General features: G+C 39.2%; 1 protein-coding gene across 1 annotated transcript in view; it reads left to right on the top strand.

Annotated features, from left to right (window-relative positions):
- LOC140741427 (protein HEG-like) overlaps positions 1-6643 on the top strand; it is a 67250-nt gene extending 60607 nt beyond the window's left edge. The window contains exon 13 of the mRNA XM_073071604.1: positions 926-6643. Within this exon, the coding sequence (XP_072927705.1) occupies positions 926-1048 (123 nt within the window). The 3' untranslated portion in view covers positions 1049-6643. The remainder of the gene's footprint in view (positions 1-925) is intronic.
- Positions 6644-16402: the final 9759 nt, after the last annotated feature.

Here is a 16402-nt window from a genome sequence, read left to right on the forward strand (position 1 = left end):
TTGCACACCAGTGTTTGTCAGTCTTTGTTTATGTATACTTTTATTTTGAAAAATTCTGTTGAATTTCTTCATTTTCTAGTAAATGTCTGTCTGAAAATGGCAACATGTAATAAATTTACTCTGAACTTTGAATGTAATTCCTGTGCAAGAGTTAAGTAAAGTAATATACTTCTGCTCCCAAAGCTTATCCCTTTTGAAGAATGCATATTTTATATTTCAGATAGAAAGTGTCACTGGAGTTTCAAGGTAGTATGTGGTAATGTATAATAACTTGATAATAAATTTACTTTAAACTTCAAACTTTTAAATTTCAGACAGAAAATGTCACTAGAGAAAGTAGTCCAATTTAACTTGCAAGGTTCCACACATTGTGGACAACCCTCTTCATAGATAAAATAAGTTTGAGAAAACTAACAGAGGAATATAATACAAGGAAGTTATTAGAGGGAGCACTTTGCCATATTTCAGCTAATCACTGTTGGTCTCCTCTGTTTCCTTTTCCCCAAACTAAACAAACATATTGTTTAAAATGGGTGGGAAAATAGCTCCATCACTATCCATAGCAACTGGTAGCTCACAACTGACACTTAAGTAGAAAACTGCAAAGTTACCAGCACAATATTTGATTGTTATACCATCAATCTAGATTAAGGTGAGTTTATTAATGGTGTTAAATTATCTGTTGCATTTTACATACTGTTTTTTGACTTTCGAACCTATATATAAATGACTTCCTGTTTTTGAGATTCCTGGTGGTTCTGGAATGGCTCCCTCATGAACATTAAGGATTTGCTCTATTTATTTTGTGCAATTGCATTTAATATGACCAGTTCTGAAGTCTTTGAGAGGTATATTGTTTGTCTTTTATAAAATCAAATCCTGTCTTTTGATTCTAACTTTGCTTTGCATTCTTTTGTTATTCTAGCCTGAGAAGAATGATGACCTGAAGACTTTTAAAGGAAAACAGCAGTCTCGTTACACTTATCTCTGTCAAGGGCAGGAGAATCCATATTATGTCAGTGATGAAAAGAAGCCAGAATACCTGTAAAAATGAGAAGATGGCGTAAATGCACTCATACTGAAATAAAAAGGATGGAACCCTATGTACTTGTGTGCTCGTTGCACAGCAAGTATGAGGGAGGGGAGAAAAAGATGAATTTTACAAATTTCTAAACCCATGTTATTGGAAAATGGAATTCCAGCTCATTGGCTACTAAAATATCAGATGGGAAGTCAAATTTCCAATGTCAGCTTTTTAGAACATGTTGTTTACCTCTCCTCCTCCTCCAACAGCAAATCAAATCCTTATTCCAGATATAACCACACGAAACAGGGGAGAGGAAAGAAACTTAGAATAACTGGCCACTCAATTTCTTTGACACCACTGTTGGGATTTTTGCGGGAGGAGTGAATCCCTGATATGAAGAGTATCTCCCACTTGAGGCATTTTATTGTTTTAATTAAATACTGACTCACTGCATTAATTTTCAAACCCTAAACATACAGGTCTCTGCTGTGTCAGGGAAATAGTTCATTCAGAGTTCAATGTCATACTGCACATAGCTGCAGTAGAAAGGCCTCCTTTGAAATGATTCAGGAATCTTCACCTGAACTTCCCAAATGAAAGAATATATTAAATTGCCCTTTTACTTTTGAGATTTAAAAAGTTATCCTTAGAATATCACCCTTCCTTTATAATGACAAGGAAAATTGTAACATTTTCATGCTTGTTTGAATGTACTTAATTGGGGTTGGATGCATTTGCCTAGCCACACCACTAACTGTTCCTCCTTTAGTAAAGCAGGGGTAAAAATAATTTCAGTCTACTTTTAATAGATGTTCTATCACCAGCTCTGTAGTATTGCTCTGCTTTCCTTAGATGGGCTGTAATAAGCAATGTGATGAGATAACTTTTCACATAACTATATTTACCATAACAAATAATGAGAAAATTATCTTTGAACTTGTATTGAGAGATTGTTTTGTAGAAAGTAGTAAATTAGAAATTTGCCACTTAAAATACTAGATGGAAATTGTTCACCTTCTAACATGATAAACGCCATTCATTTATTGCATCACCAGCAAGCTAAAGGAGGGCACATTTTCACCAAAAATTAGCTTTGTTTTAAAAATTGCATATTTTACTAATGGATTATGTAGATATCTTGTAAATATTCTGGTGCATACTTTAGCTCCGAGATGTATATTTAGTTTATTGACTACTGTAGACAAACTTCTGGTTTGAATCTGCAGTTGGTTTAAAACCTTCAGTCTTTTGATTATCGATTCATTAATTTATTTTCTGCAGTGAAGACACAAAATCTAATTTTTACCTGGCATAAAGGGGTGGTATTATGCTTGTCAAATGTGTATTAAAGTAGATGTTGATTGTTTATCTTGACTTTGATAGCTGGTTTCTTAACATGTTGAAAATTTTAATATGATGGCTAACACTGTAAGAGAAATTCACCCTTTTTTATTTGTCAGTAAAATTTGCTTTGGCTTATTCTCAGTGCTACATTTCAATTCTGGGTCTTGGATATCTTACCTAACTCTCCAATACTTTTGTAACCTCTAGTTCTTTCTGTGAGCTAGCTGCACTGTGGGAATATTTACAAGCTGACCATAGCATTGTGACTAACACATGAGCTTGAGTGAGGAGACCCTATGACCAAGTATAGTCATATACATGTGATGTTGACATCATGGTGCATAGTTACTGTAGGGACAGCATTTTTACTGCCCCAGTGAGATTGGCTGAGGCCATATAGAACTAGTGGAAAAGGTCTGACTGCCAGCCTTAAATCAGTTTTATTAAGTTAACTAGAAGAACTACCAGTGCTACAGCATATTGGTATAGTAACCACACAATAAAACCACACAAATAAAAATATCTACAGATTAAGTAGTTTGAATTCCAGGTTTAGTTTTTCCTTCTCTGATTATTCTTAAAGAATAGTTTAAATAATGATGAGTATTAGTAGCACTTGACTGTTAGTGATTTAAAATGTGGTGACAATGCATTATCAAATAGCAAAGCCCATTAATTTCCCCAATTTGGCCATATGGGAAATAGCTCCAAAGACTGAACCACGCAAATGTTAATTAGTCCTAGCAATCTTTTTATTTCAAACATTTGCATTTCTTATTTTTATGTGTAGACAAAGTTTCTTCAGAAGCTAACTCATAAAGGTGGTCCGGTGGACAATTTGAGGTATCTTATTTAATTGCATTGCTTAAATTGCATAGCTTAAACTTTGAAGCACGTTAATGAAAACATTGATAGTTTGTGCATGTAAAAGGAAACATTTTGTTTCTAATTCAAAATGGAACTGTCTATTAATAGCAAAGATGTGCCTATTTTTTCTCTTTTACAAAGGATATATTTTTGCAATCCTACGAAGGTCTATCAGAAATGCAAGGTTCATTTGCTTAAGAAGTGGATTATAGTTTTCATAGCCTAAGTAGATCACATTTCTCTGGAATGTATGCATATTTTACATTGGTAAAATTGTTTATCCATTAGCATAGAACAGTTGAACATGACCTGCTTTTGGTTCTCCACCTCATTCTGATTTTTGCTGCCAACTTTACCCAGTATTCTCAAAAAGAGAAGTTCAATTGCTGATGCTTCTCAAGAAGGGCCTGATGTTGTAGGTGCATGGGCGGGTGGGCGGTTGTGTTTTACAAGAGATCATTACAAGTATTCATTGCATTTGGAATGAATTAGTTGTCGTAGGCTTTGAAATTGTGTTTTAGCCTAGTAAATAGATTGTGTAACATTGCTTTCTTAAGTGGTACTATTTCAGAATTTATTTTTTGGATTTGGACCAGAATTGGACCAGGCATTTGCATGGCTTGAACTCTTCCCAAGATCAGTCATGCACCTAAGGATGATGTTGTTTATTTACCACCCCTCTCCACATGACAACAGCAATTGGAGCTCAAACTTCACACTGTGACAGACATGGAATAATCTCAGTATAAGTGAAAGCATATTGTCCAACTCTCCCTCTGCTTTTAAAAGAGATGCTCTTCATTATTGGGAGATCTGATTTGGCAGTTCCAGGACTGATTCTGGTTGCTCAAACATCTTCCAGAATTAGTACGATGTGCTTAATTAAGATAATATTTACACCAATATTTAGTTCTGAGATGTTCATTCCATGGGTGGCTTTGTGGTAACACAACTGACTGCAGTCCATTACTGAAGGCAGAGTTATGTCTATGACTGGTCACTCGGTGGGTCAATGAGCTTCAGAGAAGTGGCAAACAGAGCACCCCCCCCCCCCCCCTTGTCTGCAGAGACACCTACACCCTTTCTGTATCATTTTGCTAAGCACAGGCTCTGTCTTTCTGAATCTGTCATCACGGAGTTGTGTGGCATTCTGCAAGAAGACCTGGACCCTTTTATGCCTGGACTGTTCATCATGGAGGTTAAATCATGTTGATTCTTAACTTCCTAGCCATAGGCTCTTTCCGAGTGACCATAGCAGATCTCCACGGTGTCTAGGCCTCTAGGCCTCACGTACATGAATTAATCTATCTTCCTGTTGATTTCAACAAGGATTAGATGGCATCTCTTAGGATTTGCTGGCATTGTAGCCTCCCATAGGAGCTGGTGGCCATTGGTTGCACTTAAACACATTGCACCCACCCCCACCGGCAGATCCCAGCTCTTTACATTGACAGTAATGGTTTCCACTCCATTAATAAGCAGATTTCATTCCTCATACTGAATGCCATGTTTCTGGGAAGCAGGTATGACCTCATTGTAGGACCACAAGTCAAAATGAAATAATACTGTCTGGAGGGACAGATGGCTGGGTGTAAGGGATACCCTTTACTTCCATGGCCATTCACACTGGTGTTGCTACAATGAGAACCATGCAAGCAGCATCATGATTGCTCTCCTCGCGATGAGATGTCTTTGCCTGCATCAGTTTAGGGCCACATTTCAGTAAATGTGGAGACTTCATGTATTAAACGTAGCACATTTTATAGAATTCCAGTCAGTAGTATGTGTCAGAGGAGCAGCAATTAGACCTAGAACTTGATGGTTCTTGGCATGGAGCAGCAGAGCTGGTGTAGGAAGGCAGCTACCAGGGAGATGAGCTTGGTTTGCCCAGACAAGGGAAGAGTTGTTGATGTGATGTCAGAGACCCCGGTGAAAGCAAATGTCAGTCAAAACCATCGACAGAGTGCTCCAATAATCAGATGGGAAGCTTAGATATACTGAAAAGTCCTCTTGCAACTTTCTTTGCAGTTCCAACTGCTCTGAAATTAACACAATGAGTACATCAATGCCTCCTTCCAGTCTTGTTCTGATCACTGAAGCCTAGCCCAAAGAACTCTTTCCCATGAGGATCTCTGGTCTGCAGGCATAAACAATGTGCAAATCATCAGAATGTAACTTTGTGGGGTCATGAAAATTATTTTCCCTTTCTTTATTTGGTGATTCTCACTCCTGGGGGGAGATTACAGTAGCATCTGCATCTCCTGTCAATTCCGATAAAAATGGCAGGGCTGAAATGTTACCTCTGTCTCTCTACAAAATCTGCTGTCTAGAGCATTTCCATGCTTTTCACCTCCTGCCCGGCTTCTCTTTTGCTGAGCTCAGTGAGTCTCTGTGCCTTCCAGTAGTCAAGACCTTTATCATAGCTTGTAGCTCGTTAACCAGTACTTGCGTGTCCTGTCGAGTGATTGTAAGAGCTATCCCTCAAACCTACAGTCATAATGTGTTTCCCTGCAGTCTCACTGATATGGGAAATGTGCCAGTTGTGGGTGATGCCTTTCTCTGACTCCGCAGATTTTCTGCAATGAGATGTAGTGAGATCCTATGGAAAATGCACAGGGTCCCACTTCGGTGCTTAGTTTGGGATAAACCATTCTAAAGCCATTCACAGCATTTATTTTTGCAAGGGTCATGATTTGGTGGTTGTACTAAACTGCATTTAGAAACCAAATTTCTAGGTAAAGGACTTAAAAAAAAAATTTAAATTTGGAATGTTGTGAAGACCTGCCCAGATTTTTACCATTTTCGAAAATTTCTGACTGAGTTGGGTACAGTGTCTTTTTTCATGGTGGAAAGTGCAAAAGGAAAGAGACTAACTGATGTAATGCTCTTAACAGGAGGCTGGAATTAGTTTTGTAATCTGGGTTTCGATTTTATCACCCTGCACAAAAGAAGCATCAATGATCCTTTGGAGACGACATAATTTCCACATCGATCCCAAAAACATACATAAGGGAGACACTTCCATTCTATATTGAGTCTATTTTACAGATGTCTTTTGTGTTTGCTTCCTATTCTGTTTCAGCAAAAAAATATAATGGAAACTGTGTATTTTTGGGAGCTTCAGCATTTTTCTTTGCTCAAAAGGATTTATTTGCTGCTGTTGTATGTAATGAAAATGACCAAAGTTGCTTTCTTGATTCAGACTGACTGTTTCGCTTGTAACTTTTTGTACATTGCAATTGTGATACTTGTAAAGCGATTTAATGCCAAATAGGAGTAAAATCAAGAGAATTTCAAAAAAGCTGTTTTTAAAAAGAATCACTGGTATTGTAATATTGAAAGATGTTTTTCTATTGATATTGATTACTATTGCAAAATTTTAAAATAAATTGAAATAAAGAATTACTTTCCAGTTCCTCTTATCTCAATCTATAGCAAGTACTGGGTCCAAATAATATTGGCATGAGCTTGTGTTACGAGGCTATATTAATGTATTTAAACATTATTGTTTTATAATCAATGCCATGCCTCAGTGGAAAATTTCACTATGGTGTGGATGGGAATCACATAGCAGCCCAGAACTACATTTCAATTTGCCTAGTTAGAAAACCAGTGCAAGACTAGCTTGGTAATTGAGCTCCCCAGAGGCTTGTGAAGAGCATTTCTATGGAAGGAACGATTATCTTTGTTATCCCGACGTCTGGCACGCATCTTTCAAAACTGAGCTCTTAGACCTTCAGATTAAATGATTCACCTGCAGATATACTGATGTTAAATGAGTTAAGAGGTTGCCATTTACAATGTGCATATATTTGGAAGTAATTATATTCCATTAAATTAAAAGGATGATATAAACAAGAAAATAGAAGATAACAGTAGCATGTTTTCTAAATTCCTAGATGCTGGTTGTATGGCTCAGAAACAATTTATTAACATTGCCTTATATGACATGAAGTTTTTTTTTGTTTGAAGCAGCTGTACAGTGCAAAGACATACAACTACAATAAATTACAAAAATAAGCGCATGGTGCAGAAATAAAAGGAATAACAAGGTAGGGTTCATGCACCACGCATAAATCTGATGGCTGAAGGAAAGAAACTGTTACTGGAAAGTGTGGGTCTACCTCCTGGGCGGTAGTAATAATGTCCCAGATGGTGAGGGTCCTTAATGATGGATACCACCTACTTGAGGCACCAGCTTTTGAAGGTGTCTTTGATGATGGGGAGACTTGTGCCTGCGATGGAGATGACTTGAGTCTACAACCGTCTGGAGCCTCCTGCGATCGGATGCATTAGAACCATCGTACCAGGCAGTGATGCAACCAGTTAGAATGCTCTCCACCACACATCCATGGAAAATTGTAAGAGTGTTTGGTGACATACCAAATCTCCTCAAACTCCCAACGAAGTTGAGCCACTGACATGCCTTTTCTGGTGATTGCATCAATGCATTGGGCCCAGGACAGATCCTCGAAGTTGACGCCCATGAACTTAAAGCTGTTCACCCGTTCCACCACTAACCTTCAATTGAAAACTGGTGTGTGTTCCCCCGACTTCCCCTTCCTGAAGTCCACAATCAATTCCTTGATCTTACTGATGTTGAGCGCAAGGTTGTTGTGGCAGTACCACTCAACCAGCCAGTCTATCTCCAGTATGCCCTCCTCATCACCATCTGAGATTCTAACAATGGTGGTATCATCAGTGAATTGAGGGTGGCTTTTGAGTTGTGCTTAGCTACACAGTCATGAGCATAGAGAGAGTAGAGCAGTGGGCTAAGCACACATCGTTAAGGTGAACCTGTATTGATTGTCGGCAAGAAGACGATATTATTTCTGAGGAATGAGGAAGTCGAGGATCCAGTTGCAGAGGGAGGTGTAGAGGCCCAGGTTTTGAAGCTTGGTGATTACTACTAAAGGAACTCTATTAATAGCTTAGTACATTGCTATTTTGGAAATCTGATTGTCTTGTTTGCATATTGCTGCAGCGGGGCACCTGTAATTAATCTGAATACTTGGGAAATGAGCGGTAAACTTTGGGACTTGATTTCAAGCTGTAATTATCACTCAATGGCTCAGCAATATTGTGCAAGAGCTGGTAATTTCACTGTGTAATTTGTGTTTCTCTATATTCAATCAACGATTAGTCAGCAGATGGTCAAATATCCATGGTGAACTTGTACTGGTGAACTTTCTAAAAGGCATTAACTCCTTTCTGAAAATTCACAATGGACTTCAACAGGAGAAAAGTAGCTTCCAGCAGGTTGGAGAAGTAACTGAGTAAGTCACTGGTGCCACCAGAAGGCACCAGGTGGTACTACAGAAAGTTAACAAAATGTTTATATAAAGTTGTTGAAATGCAGAAGTTTATTGTTCAATGTTCAAAGTAAAATTTATTATCACAGTCCATACATGTCACCACATTACAATCCTGAGATGCTTTTCCTGCGGGCATACTTAGCAAATCTATAGAACAGTAACTGTAAACAATGGACAACAAACTGTGCAAATGCAGATATAAATAAATAAGGTAAGAGTCCTTAAATGAGTGTAGTTATCTCATTTTGTTCAAGAGCCTGATTGTTAAGGGATAGTAACCATTCTTGAACCTGGTGGTGTGAGTCCTGAGGCTCCTGTACCTTCTACCTGATGACAGCAGCAAGAAAAGAGTAGGGTCTGGGTGGAGAGGATCTTGGATGATGGATGCTGCTTTTCTACGGCAATGTTACATGTAGACATGCTCAATGATTGGGAGGGTTTTACCTGTGATGTACTAGGCTGAATCTACTACCTTTTGTCAGATCTTCCACTCACAGGCATTGGTGTTCCCATACCAGGCTATAATGCAGCCAGTCAGCACACTTTCCACCACACATCTACAGAAGCTTGCCAAGGTTATTGATAACATGCTGAATCTCCACAGGCTCCCAAGGAAGTAGAGGCACTGTCATTGAACTATATACATGTACTGTATATCGTCAAATGAGACATTTTCCTGGACCAGGGTGTAAAGCACAGTAATACACCCAACACACATACTATATAACACACAATAACTTAGGAAAGTAAGAATGAAATCAACAAGTAAATTACACATAGATAAGCAAACTGCATAAATTAAATAATGTAAGGTACAGTATGAATTATCTAGTGGCACTTTTAATGTGAAGTGGCAGGGAGTTCAGAAGCCTGATGGCCTGAGGAGAGAAGCTGTTTCCTATCCTGACCGTTCTTGTCTTTATGCATCAGAGTCTCCTGCCTGATGGTAGAAAGTCAAAGAGGATGCTGGATGGATGGTTGGGATCCTTAATAATGCTAAGGTTTGTGTACATAGTTCTCCTGATAAATGTCCCGACGGATGGTAGGGAGACCCCTATGATCCTCTTAGCTATGCTTACAGTCCTTTGTTGGGACATCTGGTCTGATGCCCTGCCGTTCCCATACCAGATGGAGATGTAGCTTGTCAGGATGCTCTTGATGGTGCGCCTGTAAAACTCAGTTAAGATGGCAGGGGGCGCAATTCACTTGCATCAACCTCCTCAGAAAGTGGAAGCGCTGCTGTGCCATCATATTCAGGGAGGTGATACTGAGGGACCAGGTGAGGTCATCTGTGATGCGAACTCCCAGGAACTTGGTGCCCAACACTTTCTATGGAGGAGCCATGTATGCGTGGAGTGGGATAGTTCATCTGTACCCTCCTAAAGTCTGCAATCATTTCCTTGGTCTCCGCAGAAGCTGTGAACTTTGAAGCAATCGGTCATTTTGACCTTTGAGACTTTTCTGCCGTTGAAAATTGCAGTTACTGTAAAGTAACTGAGATTTTCTTAGTTATCTGATTTAAAGTTGCATCTACCTCTTAAGTTTTGCTTTGATGTTAATGTATTTTATGTGCAACTAGGTGTGCTTTCTACAAAGTCTGGCCAGATATACCCTCAGTGGCCACTTTACTAGATACCTCCTCTACCTAACGAAGTGGTCACTGAGTGTATCTTGTGGTCTTTTGCTGTAGCCCATCCACTTCAAGGTTCGACATGTTATGTGTTTAAAGATGCGCTTCTGCACACCACTGTTGTAATGCGTGGTTGTTTGAGTTACTGTCACCTTCCTGTCAGCTTGAACCAGTCTGGCCATTCTCCTCGTGAACTAGGCATTTTCACTCACAGAACTGCTGCTTTCTGGATGTTTTTTTTTTGTTTTTCACACTGTTCTTTGCAAATTCTAGACTGTTGTGTGTGAAAATCCCAGGAGATCAGCAGTTTTTGAGATACTCAAACCACCCATCTGGCACCAACAATCATTCCATGGTCAAAGTCACTTCGGTCGTATTTCTTCCCAATTCTTGTGTTTGGTCTGAACAACAACTGAACCTCTTGACCATATTTTGCATTTTGAGTAGCTGCCATATGACTGGCTGATTAGTTATTTGCAGTAATGAGCAGGTATGCCTAATAAAGTGGCATCTGTGTGTAGATTGCTTCAAGACTTGAGACTGGGCTCCTGGTGACTCTTCGCAATGACTGCCAACTTTGAACCTGAGTGAGCAGTTGTCATCAGGATTCTCTCAATTTCCAGTTTGCACATTAAGTAGTCTTTTGGAACTTCCTTGATTTTTATATTTGCATTGTGTGGAAGAAAATTAAGCCTGAGAATTAAGGGTGAACAAAATCATGAGAATAGCAGGGTGAGAAGCAAATGGGGTTGGCCTACCTGTACTAATTAGCAATAAGTCCTGTTAGAAGTGCACAGATGTAGTATGCCCTGTTGTTAATGAAGAACTGATAACGTAGAGATGTTGTGTGCAAGGAGGAACCCCTAGCCTTCAAGTCTATGTAACTAATGGCTTGGTTTCTTCTCACTAGTGGGGAACCGATTGTGTATGTGGGACCCTATGTCTGATTTTGTGTAAGGTATGGAAGCATCCTGAACACTGTCGATAACGTTTAAGCAGGAACTCTTGACCCCTTAAAACTGGTGAACTGCATGTATTTTAAGGTATAAAAGACCATGCTTGTGCTCGCTTTAGCAGAGCGTCTGAGTGGGCTCTCCATGGTCACGTAATAAAGTAATTAAACCGGATACTGGGGTCTGTGTCTTTGTTTAAGTCTAATTGGCAATGGTAAATTTCTCTGACACATCACAACCTCTGCTTTCGTCTAAGAAAGGCTCTACTAGAAGGATCCACCATCTGAGTAGATCTACCAAGGGTCAACTAAACAAAGGATGTTATCAGATTGAAAGAAAAGGCATTCAATATTCCAAAGATTAGTGGTACATCAGAGAATAAAAGATTTTGGTTCTCCCACTTCATATTTTTTAAAAAATATGGCAGTAAAGTAAAAACAGATAATAAACTTCATACATACCAGAAGAGACATGATTATTGTGGCTGTCTTCACAGCATAAAACATTAGAGCATAATGTTTTCTACCATGAAGACAGCCACAATAATCATGTCTCCTACAGTATGTATAAAGTTTATTATCTACTGTTACTTTATTGTCATATTTAAAAAAGAAATGGTATTCAATGTTCTAAAAGTTAGATTAATAATCAATGGGCTATAGGGAAGGAGGAACTTAAAATAACCTCAGTCACTAGAGAAAACAAAATGCTTGCCAAAGTAATGGAACCAAAGGCTAACCAGTCCTTTGGAGCTGTTGCTCTGCACCCTCTGCCCTTTAAAGGAAATAAGGAAACACCAATGCTCAAGAACAGAAAAGCCCACAAAAAATGATGGATACACTCCAGTCCATCACAGACATTATCCTGTAAATGCCTGTAAGAAAACAAATTTCAAGGTAGTATATGGTGACATATAAACTTCAAAGTAAATTTATTGCCAAAGTATGTTTATGTCACCATATATTACCCTGAGATTAATTTTCTTGCAGGCATTCACAGTAGAACAAAGAAATACAATAGAATCAACACAAATCTGCATACAAAGATGACAAACAACCAATGTACAAAAGAAAACAAACTGTGTAAATACAAAAAAAAGACACAAATCATAGTGGTAAATACATAATACCAGAAACATAAGTTGATGAGTCTTTGGAAGTGTATGCATAGACTGTGGAATCAGTTCTGTGTTGAGGTGAGTGAAGTTATCCACGATGGTGTGGAAGCCTCATAGTTGCAAAGTAATAACCATTCCCAAACCTGATGCTGTGGGACCTAAGGCTCTGGTACCACCTTCCCGATGGCAGCAGCGAGAACAGAGCGTATACTGTAAGGTCTTTGATAATTTTTAAAATTTGAAGTTTTTGAACTTTGAAAATTACCTGAATTATTGAAAGAAAATAGAAGACTGGAAAACACAAATATTCAGGTAATACTTTATTCTATAAAGATGGGGAGGGGGAGCAAAAGCAGGAAGCTATGATCCAGTTAGGTTAACATTTGCGATAATGGCAAAACATCTAGAGAATAATAAGGCAGTCAACATGGTTTTAAGAAAGGGAAATCACCTTTGACCATTTTGATGTAACAGAGAGGATGCAAGAGAACAAATGGATGCAATACATTCTCACCAAACCTTTGTGGAACTTTAGGAGCTGCAACACCTTGTATGTCTTCTCTTCCTACCATCCAGAAACCAAAACGCTCCTTCCAGGTGAAGCAGTGATCCACTTGCACTTCTTCATATTTTGTTCACTACATTCAGTGGTCACAATGCAGTCTCCCCTTCTCTGGAGAAATCAAATACAGATCAAGTAACCACCTTACAGAACACATCTATTCATGCTACAAAAGCGTTCCTGAGTTTCAGTTTCCTGTCAATTTAATTCTCCAGCAACACACAAAAGCCCTTGAGGAACTATCTATGGAGGGAAGTGGACAGTCAATATTTCATCTGGACTCATTTAATTCTCTATCACACTGATTTATATCTTTGGCATCTGAGACATTTTCAAAGAAGCTTGAGGCACATCTTCCGACTAAATACGTCACAGTCCTTGGGACTCGTGTTGAATTCAACACTTCAGATAAGGTGCATTGCTAGTTTTTGTTAGAACTGGCCACTTCTGAAGAAAGGTCATCAAAGTAAAACGTGATTAGTTTTTCCTTAAATGCCAAGTGTACTGCCGAGTACTTCCAGCATTCTCTATTACTTCAAATGTCTCATAACTGCTACGCTTTCTAACCTAAAGTACAGCAATTTTGTTTGTTCTCTCCTCTTTCCTCATTATGGTAGCTAACGAGCCCTCACCACCCTCTCTCCGTCAGTACCACAAATATTTTGTGTAATTCAGGATCTTAATTTCTACCCCATTCACTTATCCCTTTCAGTAACAGTTGTGTTTGATTTTTAGCCTCTGATGAAAGACTGACCTGAAATGTTGACTCTTTCCTTGATGCTTTCTCACCTGCTGAACTCTTCTAGCATTTTTGAGGGCTTTTTTTGGTATCAATTCAATCTCAGAAAGGTGGTGTCCATCATCAAGGATGCCTACCACCCAGGATGTGCTCCCTTCTCATTACTACCATCAGGGATGAGGTACAAGAGCCTGAAGACCCACACTCAATGTTTTAGGAGCATTCCCCTCTGCCATCAGATATCTGAATGGTTAATGAACCTATAAACACTGCCTCTATTTTTGTTCTCTTTTTGCACTACTTATTTACACACACACACACACACACACACACACACACACACACACACACACACACACACACACACACACACACACACACACACACACACACACACACACACACACGTTATACAGCTCTCGTTACAAGCACATGCAGGTCAACTCTTTGAGTGAAAGTGCAGAAAGTTTGAAGTTAATAATTCATCTCCTCCTACCTTAGGACACGAACTTATCAATCACCCCTGATGAGTTATTAACTTCAAACTTTCTGCATAATCACTCAAAGAGTTGAGCTGCATGTGCATGTAACGAGAGCTGTATAACTCATCTCCTTCTACCTTAGGCCACGAACTTATCAATGATCCTTCTGTGGACACTTTCTGGAGGTCCAAGATCCGTATGCTCCACGACCGCTGGACTAAGTATGTAAATGTAGGAGGGGACTATGTTGAAAAATAAATGTGCTAGGTTTTCTAAAACTGACTCCTTCTACCTTAGGCCATGAACTTATCAATCACCCCTTGTATATGTTGTTACATATCCCGTAACTGGATCACTTACCAGCAAAGATAGAGAGGTCTGTTGAAGTCTGATGGCACTATCTTTTAGAAGTTTTTATTTATAAAGGGGCACAAAAGTAAGGTTAATACAAACATTCAGATAACATACGTCGTCAATACTCAATCTAAAGCGCAGGTATAGTAATAATCAATAAGAAATAAGCTCGATCGTTGTCTAGGGGTAATATTTTGTCCAATGAAAATATAAAAGTCTCTCAAGGTCACTGCAGTTCCACCAGCTGCCGTCTTTTGGGTGTCGTGGTGGTGCACTTTGTTGGAGAGAGAGAGAGATAGGTATAGAATGGAACAGTTACCCGGCGGGTTTTCCAACCTTTATGAGTTCGATCCGTCGGAGTCTCGTTGGGGAGTGGCCGTTCACTTGTGGCCTCTCCTGTAGCTAAAGCCGTTCTTCTGTGGTGAGGTCGCCAATCCCAGGCAAGGAAAGGACGCACACGAGCCCCACCACCGGCTGTCACTATCAAACGCTGTCGCAGGATTTCTAGCGTGTCTTCTGGTGCGTCTGGGGGGCCGTCTTTACAACCCCTCTTTTATCTGAACTCACGGGGTCTCAGATGTCAATCAGGTTGGGATGATGCAATCTCTCTCCATCTCTCTACCCACGTTGCCCTGAGGGTATACACGTAGTACAGTTCCCAATTCACAAAGGTGTCTCCATGAGACAATGACCACAGTCACCAGCTTTGCCTCGCCGTGAAACGAGGGACACCGCACGTATCTCTCTCTTCTCTTGGGTCATTGACCCCCCCTTCACTAGGGCTCTTGCGATTCTCACAAAGGAGGGGGCTGGGATCATAACAATGTATTTTTATAACAAATTTATTTTAACTTTGAACTTTGAGTTACTGTCACCTTCCAGTAAGCTTGAATCAGTCTGGCCATGAGAGAGAGAGAGAGAGAGAGTGATTGTAATATGTAGTATATTTTATGTATTGCACTGAACTGTCATTGCAAAACAACAAATTTCACTGTATATGTCAATGATAATAAACCTGATTCTGATTCCAACTACATATACCCGACACTTTTCTGAAATTGATCTGACCTTAGTTACAGTGAATGCATTTGCAGTGGAAAGTAATCAGTATTTTAATTATTATTAATCTCTCAGATGTTGCAGGAGAGTTGTTAAGTTAAACTAATAAAATGCTTTATTGAACAAAAGAAAGCTGGAACAGAAATATGCCCTATTTCTTCATGAGACGTGACTACACAGAGCAGCTGGCAACTTCTCTACAGACAGACAGATTTCCTGGAACCATTTCCCTAAAAAATGTTACAATCTATGCACAGCAGTTGTTCACATGCTACAATCTTTAAAAAGACACATACTCATTATTGCATGTATAATTGGAATGATGATCAAATGAATTTTATAGCATTTGAATCAAGATGTTATTTCTCATTTCCTTATCTCCCAAAAAATGTGCAGGTTGGTGTGTTAATTGGCCACTGTACATTGCTCTTAGTGTGCAGGATGATGAATCTGGGGTGAGTTGGTGGAAATGTTAGGAGAATAAAATGGGTAATTGATGGTTGCCATGGATTCAGTGGGTTGAATGGCATATTTGATGCTTGTTTGTCAGGCTTTGATATTTTTGTTTTTTCCTATAAATTCGATTGTATTTCTTTATTTTCCTGTAAGTGGCTACAAGAAAATGAACCTCAAGGTAGTATATGGTGTCATATACGTACTTAAATAATAATTTTCTCTTTTGACTTTGACATAGACTATTCAGCCCATCAAGTTAATGCCATCTCTCAGAGAAATCCCACCAATACCTTTCCCCCATTTTCCTGTAAACCATTCTCTCTCACATATCCATCAATTGTCCCCTCCCACCACCCACATATATTACAGGTAGCTTACAGTAACTTTCATCTAGCATGTTTTGGGAAGTGGGCGGAAACTGGAATAGTCAGAGGGAAACGTGCAAACTGCACTCAGCACTGGAGGTCAGGATCGAACTGTGTGTCAGCAGCATTACC

This window comes from Hemitrygon akajei, chromosome 18 (genome assembly GCF_048418815.1).
Source record: "Hemitrygon akajei chromosome 18, sHemAka1.3, whole genome shotgun sequence".
Lineage (NCBI taxonomy): Eukaryota > Metazoa > Chordata > Chondrichthyes > Myliobatiformes > Dasyatidae > Hemitrygon > Hemitrygon akajei.